At 33.5% G+C, this 10,534-nt stretch overlaps 1 protein-coding gene across 1 annotated transcript in view; it reads right to left on the reverse strand.

Annotated features, from left to right (window-relative positions):
* DMD (dystrophin) overlaps window positions 1-10,534 on the reverse strand; it is a 2,517,447-nt gene that overhangs the window by 1,355,172 nt on the left and 1,151,741 nt on the right. The window contains exon 40 of the mRNA XM_012638704.1: window positions 6,900-7,094. Within this exon, the coding sequence (XP_012494158.1) occupies window positions 6,900-7,094 (195 nt within the window). The remainder of the gene's footprint in view (window positions 1-6,899; window positions 7,095-10,534) is intronic.

Raw genomic sequence — 10,534 nt, forward strand, 5'->3', positions numbered from 1 at the left:
ACCCTACATAATTTCACTCTGTCTTCACAACAGTACTGCTGAGTAGGCTTGGACAGGTATTTTTATTGATCTAATTCAATGTTAAGAAAACAGACTTGGAAATTTTATATGACTTGCCCAAGGACACGACTATTAAAAATCAGATTGGATGCTTAAATCTAAGTTTTTTAGGCTCAAATACATCGCTTTGGCAAACTGTTTAGGCTGCTGCTTGTCATAACCATATAATGCAAGCTCAGTGACTAGGAAAAATATTTGTAATATTTTAATTACATGTGAGTTCCCTACCACACATTTTCATAAATGATTGTTCTAAAATTTAGCATGTGCAAACCTAGAGCACATTTCTCCATGCTTATATATGTGTAGAGTTTTAGAATGTCTGCATAATTTAACTCATTGAGTTAGGATATAATAGAGAATAATTTTGTTTACTTTTTTATTCTTGGCACCAATAAACAATACTCTGTCCTCTTCTTTCACAGAGTCTACACCTGGATGCACCAGACCATAACTCATTCATTCAATATATGCACATTGAGTACTTAATTAAGTACCAGGTACTATTCTAGGAGTTGTAGATACAGTGGTGAAGAAGAAAAACAAAATACTATTTTTTTTTCTTCCTGGTGGTTATAGATATGATGGATATCGGTCACCATAGGGAACAGATCAGAAAGAGTAGATGGCTCATTTACAAACCATTACAAATGCTGAAAATTTTATCTTTTGCTGAATTAATATCACCTTCTTGATAAATGTTACACTACAATTAAATGGGTATACATACACTTAAGAGCATGTTCATGTGTTTATAGATTTATAAAACCCTACACTATTGTTTTCATATTTGGGAAAGTGAAAATAATAGCTTTAAGCAGTTTTAAGTATCAAAAATGCCTTGAGACACTTTGTAACTTGGTTAACAGAGAAGCACACAACTTTCATTTCTAAGAAAAAAGGATTAGAGAAATCCATTAGTAGCTGTTGTGACAGCAGCCGTTGGGGAGTAGATCTATCTTAAAATTGAAAAAGAGAAATCGGACTACCAAAGACTCAAAATCCAGTTCATTTTCACTCTCAGGAATTTATCTTTATCTGACAGATGAAGGCAACACCCTATATAAATCTAATTCTTACACTCGTTATGTCCCATCCAGCTACCAGGCACTACATTAATGACGTATCAAATTGGGGAGAGTGTTCAATCAAAAGGCATTAAAGTACTTATTAACTAGGTTTTTCTGTGCTTCTAAAGAAATTTTAGAAGTTATTTTTAGTGGCACCATGGTAAGTTGACCTTTTGATTTTTTCTGCATGGTTTATTGTCCACATGTGAAAAAACACTTACTAAACACAACTATATATTTTGGCCAAAATGTTCTCCATAGGATGATACATTGTCTTTGCACAAATAACAAATCAGTAATTATATATCACAGATCAAAAAATGACATCATAATTGGTTGAAACACAGCTTGAATTGTTCATGAATAGAAGGAAAACCTCCCTACAACTTAATTGCAACTTCGGAATTACTACCAGCCTCATGATTTGTAAGTATTAATATAGAAGTTTCTGCCTTTCAGAATTTATAGGATGGGGATTATCAAAATATTCTTGCTGGGAGAATGGAAGGAGTAGGAGTGAGTTCTTAAAGTACATTTTGGCAGAGTTGGGAATAAATTGCAACACAGTAGGACAACTGTTGGGCATCATAAAATAATAGTGGGGAGAAAAGAGTGAATAATTTCCTATAAAAAGAGATGTGTATAAAATATAAAACTATACCAAAACGCATATAAATATGAGTTGAGCATGACTACAATGCAGTAAATATCTATAGTCTCTTTATTATAAGAAAAATGAAAAATAAGGTACTATAGAAAAGATTTAAGAAGGATTTAAATTATAGTTGATAGATTAATATTTGTAAAGTAATACATGAATTTATATATAGCAAATCAAACAAATGAATCCCAAATCATAAAAGCTGTTGAAAATAGGAATTATATTTATAAATGAATAAATGTGTTAGTTGAAAAAAACGTGATTTTCCTCAGAGAAATCACTGAATGATTACATTATTCCAAATGTTCATAGTCTGAAAAAATCAATTTTTATAATGTGGCAGTACATTAGTAAAAATCATATTTTTCATGTACCAAACTGTTATATTACAAAATTTAAATAGAATTCAAAAAGCATTTGGAATCGAATTTTGTTTTGAAATTGTGTATGATCCATGATTATTTAATTTAGAATAAATGCAATATCCTTTGGTTGCAATATTATTAAATCAGTAAAAAAAAAAAATCCATCACTTTTATAGGGCATGCCCCTGTATTACAGTATGCACATAAACAATCATTCTTTTACTTCGTTCAGATATTTTCTTCAGATTGGTATATATGCTGCTTCCTGCTATTATCTAATTCCTCTCATACCAGAATAGAAAAGCAGTCACTTTGCTCATGGTGTAGTTTTGTCTTCATTTAACTAATTGGTATTATTAAATTTGTGCTTAAATATTATGAAATAGATTCCCAAGAAGAAAGATCTTGACCAGAGTGTTAAAGATCTCCAATGCCAGTACTTTTTTCCCCACTTCAAGGCAAGACTGATGTATGGGAAAACAAAATATGAGAGAAGAAATCTTACATCCCTCAAGGGATCCTCTGCCAAGTTCATAGGACACCAAAATTCTCCTGAGCCCCAAATCTGCTGAGAATGGGTCTTTATACACACATGCTTAAGTTTTTCTGTGAATATAGATATAAATCTACTATCTCTAATTTGAAAACATTTCCAGAATCTGACATTCTCTCATTACCAACCTAGTTCAAGTTCCCAGCATCTATCTCTTCTCTAGCTGGCCTCCTTGCTTGGCCCCCTTGGTACTCACAACCCAGGGGCCAATATGATCCCTTTAAAACATAAATCAGATCATGTCACTCTACTATTCCAAAACCTACAATGGCTCCCATCTCACTCCGAGGGAAAGGTAGTCTTTACAATGGCCCACCAGGCCCTTTACAATCTGGACTCTAGGGTACTAGGGACTTCGTTTCCTAGTACCCTCTCCATGGCACATTCTACTTCAGCCACTCCGGCCTTTTTGTTGTTCTTTGATCAAGATAGGCTCACTCCCACATTTGGGCCTTTCCTCTATTTCTTCCACCCAGAGAGCAAGGCTGATAACCAAGGCTGACTCCTTTACCTTCTTCCAATCTTTGCTCAAATGTCCTTTCTACCCTATTTAAAATTGGAATGACCCTCTTGTCATTCCAGCTATAACAACGCCTTTAGTTGTGCTATACCCCCTTACCAGACTCTATTCTCTTTTTATGACATGTATCACTTTGAAATACACAATACTTTTTTTGTTTGTTTGCTTGCTTATATTTTGTCTTCTATTGCTCTAATAAAAGCTGTATGAGGGCAGGATCTACTTTTTTTTCTGTTTTATAAGCATTTAGAACAGTGCCTGGTAGATAGTAAGAGTTTGATAAATATTTTTGGAATGAATGAATCCTCACTGCTTAGGTCATTGCTTGTCCTAACAACTTATTTTAGGTCTCAAGAGCCATGAATAAGATATGAACCAATCAAGGAAGACTTGAACAACTTTGTTTCATACCACTTTTGGTTTTTTAAGCTCACTACCAGCCCTTCCTTGTGTTGTTGAGGTTAAACAAGGGCTATTTTTATTTTTTTTGATTCCATTTAAATTCTACATTAGGACCAATTCTCCTGCCAACACATCTGTGAGCTTTTTTCATATTTCCACACTTACATCCATTCTCTTGGTTACCAAAAACACAGCATGTTTTATCCACCTGAAACAGTGAATTTCACCAAAAGCCATATGTTATTGGTTGAGGTTTGCTGGGGAGTGTGGGGATACAGAGCTTTAACTCCCTGCAACTTGTGGGCTTGGATGACTAGAGAGACCCCTAAGGCAGTCACAGATACTTGGAATTGGCAGCTGCCAGTCAGAGTGCAGGGAATGCTGAGTCAGGTAAGGATATAGGTGAGGTCCCAAGAATTCTCATACTCCAATGAAACTGAGGCTTTCAGTAAAATTAGGTATGCGGAGGCATTAGGATAAATCCTTTCAGTTGGGCCTCTTAAATGGATAATTTCTGCTTTAACGACAAGATTTAAAATATTTAACACTTTCAAGGGCAAAGCTTTCAGTAACTTAAAACTTGTGATGCTAAGAATTCCCACATTCATGCTTTCATATGAGATATTTTAAGGCAAGATTTTTTTTTTTTTTTGAGACATAGTCTCACTGTGTTGCCCAGGCTAGAGTGCCATGGTGTCATCATAGCTCACAGCAACCTCAAACTCCTGGGCTCAAGCGATCCTTCTGCCTCAGCCTCCCAAGTAGCTGGGACTACAGGCACGCACCACCATGCCCGGCTAATTTTTTCTATATATTTTTAGCTGTCCAATTAATTTCTTTCTATTTTTGGTAGAGACGGGGTCTCGCTCTTGCTCAGGCTGGTCTTGAACTCCTGAGCTCAAACGATCCTCCTGCCTCAGCCTCCCAGAGTGCTAGGATTACAGGCGTGAGCCACCGCGTCCGGCCATTAAGGCAAGATTTGATGATGTTAAATCATCATAGCAATTATATTTTGGCAAAATACAATAATTTTTTCTTAAAAATAAAGTGAGAATTATTCCTAATATGTTTAAAACTTGCAAAAATTTAATTCTTTCAAAATTATGATACTATTGCCTATGTAATGAATGTTTTAAACTTTTTACATATAAACAATCACAATCAATCAACAATTCCAATATTGACTCTGAAATGAGAATAAATATTACTTATGTGTATGTTTCTCATTCATCTCTAGTTATGCTTAGTTAGCATATTAGCTACTAAATGCAGATTTCCATATGTAAGTAAGTGTTTATCTGCACAATCCCTGTCAAAATGATTAGGTAGCTTTCCAATTCGTCTATTGAAACCATATGTGCTATTTTAGTTATATTTTGCTCAGAAAGTAAATATTTTAAAGTATTATACATTATTTGTGTCGTATTGTACTTTCAAGAAATATGTATATTAAACTGCAGCAATACCTACTATAGTTCTGTAATTTGATTCATGAAAATCTGTCAGGAATAAAATCAACCACAATTTAATTTCAAACCTTCCCAACCAGCAGCTGTACAATTTATTCACTGCTTTTCTATTTTTACTACTGAATAATGACAATGATGAATGCCTTTAAGAGGAAATACATATTCATTGAAAAGTCTGAGCTCAAAACTATTCCCCTTCAAAAAGTCCACAAAGGTAGGAAGCCCATTTGCCTGCTGCTGGAGATTTTGGGGGATGGAGATAAAATTATGCCCACAACTGCATCTCATGAGGATTCAATAATCCAGCTAAATTAAACGTGCAATAACACCTTCTTACAAACCACAGTAATCAATACCGTTTAATTGGTGTCAGCTAAAATAATACTAAATATATCAGGATGAACAAATGATTAGCTATGAGTGTAGCCAGGGGCCTATCATTCTGGGTGTGCCAGGTTAAGAGTTATGGTGACAAAGATATTCAATGGGCAACTTAATAAGTTCAGGGTCACTGCTCTCATGACCCAAATGTCTGTGAACATGGAAAGGAATGAATATTAGCTCATTAGCAGTGATTTACATGTTGAATGACAATGATGAACTTATAAACCGTGCTGTCACGAGAAATTAGTTAATGTGAATAATGACAGGAATGCTGGCATGTCTCCTTTATCAATTGATTAGGTTTCTTTTCTTCACTGTACTCAAGTGATTTGACTTTTACTTCGAAGAGAATAAGAAATGACACCTCACTGAAATGGATGGACTAGTTCCAAAGATCTATGTATCTCTTATTTTATTTTAGTGTGTAATTTTATAGCTTATTTGATATAATGTAAGACATTAAAGTCAAGTCACTCAAGATACTGAAACACCAATTTCCAAAATAAACAAATAGCTTTAGCTATTTATATACTTATACAGGCAAATGTGTGATATGGAATGAGCTCCTAAGAAATCATTTAGAGTATAAAATACTTTAGCTAATATGTGCTGCTGATAGCAAACTCATCTTCTGTCTATAACCCTGTGCTGTTTGCATTGGAAAACACCAAGCTCTGGTTATGCTATAATATTTCATTCTGAGTGTGAAATGTATGATCACAAAAATTATCTTGAGACACACATTATTATGTACATTTTCTTGATGCTACATTCATTTATCTTTAGACACTGTCTTCTAAATTTCATAGCCTATTCCCTCATCATGATTTGTCTTAGTTCAGAGTTCAGTGACTTGCTGTTAGAGGTTTCAAAAAAGCCCGATTTCATTGGTAGCCTTTGGCTGGCAGTTTTAAATAAAATATTTGATTGATTTCTGTTCAATTATATTCCATATGTTATCATATAGGTGTTGAATTAATTTGAAATTGAATATGTATAAGCAGAAAATATAAAACTCAATGAACAATAGATAAAATTTAAAATCTCATTTAATTTTCCCTTTTTGGGGAAAAGAAAGGAATGTAATGTATTGGCTGGGAATAAACTATTCCTCTATCGAAACTTGCTTTTTTGGTGATTCCTTTCTGCCCTGAATGTATGTGAAAACTATTATTTTTGCGTATTCTTTTGTTTAGGAATTCTCTCAACACTAAATATTATAAAGTGCCTCTTCTAGTTTATATCTATATACCCCCAGATTTCTAAAGCTAACCATCCTATAAAGCATTTTTAAGAATTCCACGTGTAAGTCAAAATGCCTTCACTAAGCGTACAATATAAGTCAACTCTTCGGGTGCTATAAATGATCAGTATGATCATCTTGTAAAATTTAAATGAAAGTGCTTTACTTTTACCTTCAGCGACTCCTCTTGTTTAAAAAGATCTTCAAAATCTTTAGCACAGAGGTCAGGAGCATTGAGAAGTTGTTCCACTTCTGATAGAGCTTGTGAGACATGAGTGATCTCAGTCAGGTAAGTAGAAGGCACATAAGAAATTTCCAAAGGCATGTCTTCAGTCATTGCTACCATCGTTTCTTCACGAACAGTGTGCTGGTATAGATATACAAAAGAACAATTCTTTTAGCTTCCTAATAATAAAACATGTCCAAGTCTATAGCTGACAGAGGGCTGAAACTGTATTAAAAAAAAAAAAAAAACTTATGAAGATAAATCTAGTAAAAAAGGTTATTTATTATTTATATATAATCTCCTTCTAAAAAGTGTTAGAAGCATTTCATAATAAGTAATACATGCACATTAACACAATGAATCTAAAATGAAAGACCAAGAGCCATGAGATCATGAGGAGGGTAGTTTTGCCCTAAGAAAAGGATAATTCTTGCAACTAGCATTTAAATTTTAATTCTAAACTTTCTGAAAATCTAGATATGGGATTGAGTGTGGGGTCCATACCTGTATTATTTATAACAAAGGAACTTCCCTATAATTTACCCCCTAATCTTGATTGAGGTACAAGAGGCACGAAGTGGGTTTGGCCAGTATATACTTTCCTTCTAAGCACTCCTCCATTCCAAATTCCAGACATTAACAACTTCCTGTCTTTGATGCCAGTTTCTTACTAAGCTAAGCTGCTAATTAAAGTGCCATATGAGTAGGGCTGATCGCGGAACTTTTATTTTAATAAAAACTCCAGAAAGTCCTGAGATGCAAGGGAGCACCAGACTCTTTTCCTGCATCTACACTTTCCTAACTGTGACCCAAGTGCTAGGAATGATGAGAAATTGCAGCTCCAGAGTCCTTTTGGAGTTTCCCAGTAATGCCTCTTTCCCTATTCCTTATAAGAGCAAGAAATAAATACTACTTGGCACACATATTCAGAAAGATGGATGACCTCTGCTCTCTTCTGTCTATGCTATAGGCAGCAAAATCCTTGTAATTGAAATTATTCTCCCAGTAACTTTGTTTTGAATTGATCAACTGCCACCTGCCTGTTGATGGGGTCAGCTGAGGGTTTCAGCGGCAGGGTCTCTGGGGAAGTTTAGACGATAAGCATGCTAACACAACCATTTATTACTGCACAGCCTTTTATGACAAGACCATACTCATATTTGCAGTAATGTAATTAAATGGACTTTGGGATGCCAGAATGAATCCCACACAAAGATGAGTAAAAATTGTAAGCTGGTCAGTTTATGTTTTCTTTTTAATTTCTCTAGCCTAGGACTTTTTATACATAATTCTTAATGCTATAAAAATAAAATAATTCTAGTTTAGATGTGTGATCTACTTATGACACGAAATGCATAAAATTGCACAAATTAGCTTTTAAATGGCATAATTATACCTTTCACGACATTTGGTTTACTGTGTATATCTTGGCCAAACACATGATACACATTCCTTCATGATCAATGGAATAATAATGTATACACATTTCTCATTTACATTTAGATGATTTTCCTCATCAAATTTGAGTTAAGTTTGATGAAGAAAATTCAGCATTTAATCATAGATTTTAATATCCAAATTCATATTTTCTTCATTTCAAAGTAAACATTTCATCCATTTAAAAGAAAAATAAATCAGCAGGCTATTTGAATGTGAAATTTCCACTAACACATTAGGTTGAACACTAAGTAGCAGAGTCAACAGCTCAAGTCACACAAATTTATTGTGATTTGCATGCATTACATTAGACTGGTGACTATGTTGCTCTTAATAAAATTTACAAATTAATATGCTTGTTTTGTTACTTGCATCAGTTACTTTAACCCCTGTGATAAAGACAATTCTACATTATATAAAACAATAATATTTCTTATAACATTTTTATATAATGGTACAATTACCTTTGTTTTTAGTGATATGAATTTTATGTCTGTAAGAATTTAGAGAATAGTGGCTATTGTTATTAGGGACAGAATTGGGTAGAGGATAAATTGTAGTGTTTCTCTGTTATTTATTTATTTTCATTTAATCAAGGGAGTTGTTTTATAATGAAACTCATCTTCAAAATATTTAGAAAACATTTGATTCTCATTAAAATAAAGTGTGAGTTCCCACAGGTTTTGATGTATGTCCTCATCATTTTTTCTTAAAAGAAAAATGATCCTAAGTTGTTCTTTATATCTTTTTTATGTTTCTTCTTTGACATGTAGTTTTCTTGATCTTCATTACTCCCATTTGAAATACTCTCAGCTATCTTAAATTCATATGAGTGCTTCATACATATAGTAATTAGGGATTATAGATAGCAAGGAACTTAACTGAATGGTCAAATAGCAAAAGACAAAAGGCGCTAATAATATACTTATATTTGATTTAACTTCCTGAAATGAAATTTAAAACCTAAAATTCTACTTCCTTGGCATTTTCAGCTAATTATATTTTGTTACGCATATAGAAAATTTAAATAAAGATGGGATTCACTTATATAGTAATTATTGCTGGCCACACAGCTCTGAAGACTGGAATTCTGTGTCTCAGCAAATAAGATCTAACATCAGCTGCAGTCCTGAACCAGGGCTCTAAGAATGTAGGCAGCGTGCTGTCCTCTGGCTTCTCACTTATTAAGCTTTTCGGGTGATCATGTATGTGTCTGTCATAGATTTTTTATTACATACTAATTAATGTACTTAATTTTCTCATAATATTCATCAGCATATCACCTATATTTAAACAGATATCTCTTTTACAAGAATGTTATGTGGCATTTAATTTCCAAATTTTTCAAATAGTTGAAATTTTATATCTGGTTTTAGAAACCATTTTTAAAAAATTTTCTTCAGCGGTGGAGCTTTTATTAACCTGATTGTAATACCGTTTAAAGAAACATTAGCTGTTGTACCACAGGTAGGGAATGCTCTAACAACATGCATATTGAAATTATTTTCAAGACTTTCAGAGATAAGTCTTAGAGCAATCGGTATCAATTCATGGAAATAAGTGGACTAATCATGCCACTTCCTATTCACTTCATGCTCAGACATGGCATGAACAGATTTTCCAGAACTATTAAAAATATTAAAGCCGTTACAGTTGATGAGAGCGATTAAAGAAATAAAATGGATAGTTTGTTACTTTAGGAAAGACCTGAAGGAGAAAAATATTGCAATCTTTGCTATCCTAAACTACTGATAATTAGGTAATCTTTTGACAATTTTTTCTTTTTATTACAAAAAATAAATTAGAATGCTTGTAATTCCTAAAATGCTTCTGATTACAATCACCTATGGGCAGTAATTCAGTAATATTTGGCAAATTAAACTCTAAAAGGTTAATATTATGCATTCAATATATTTAATGAAGATTGATCTAGTGAAGGATTTAGTTTCTCCTACTACCTTGATATGTAGTATCAGGTCACCATAGATAACAGAGGTAAAGTAGTACAGATCAGCTGAATGTGGACGGCTAGGCGATAATCTTGTGAACTTTCGTGAGAAATAGAAATGTTCCAAAAACTATTTGACACGACTAGGAAACTGTGAACTTGTTTTCTAGAGAAAAAAATGTTTTATAAATGTTGG

This window comes from Propithecus coquereli, unplaced genomic scaffold, assembly GCF_000956105.1.
Source record: "Propithecus coquereli isolate 6110/MARCELLA unplaced genomic scaffold, Pcoq_1.0 Scaffold132, whole genome shotgun sequence".
NCBI classification, from domain to species: Eukaryota; Metazoa; Chordata; class Mammalia; order Primates; family Indriidae; genus Propithecus; species Propithecus coquereli.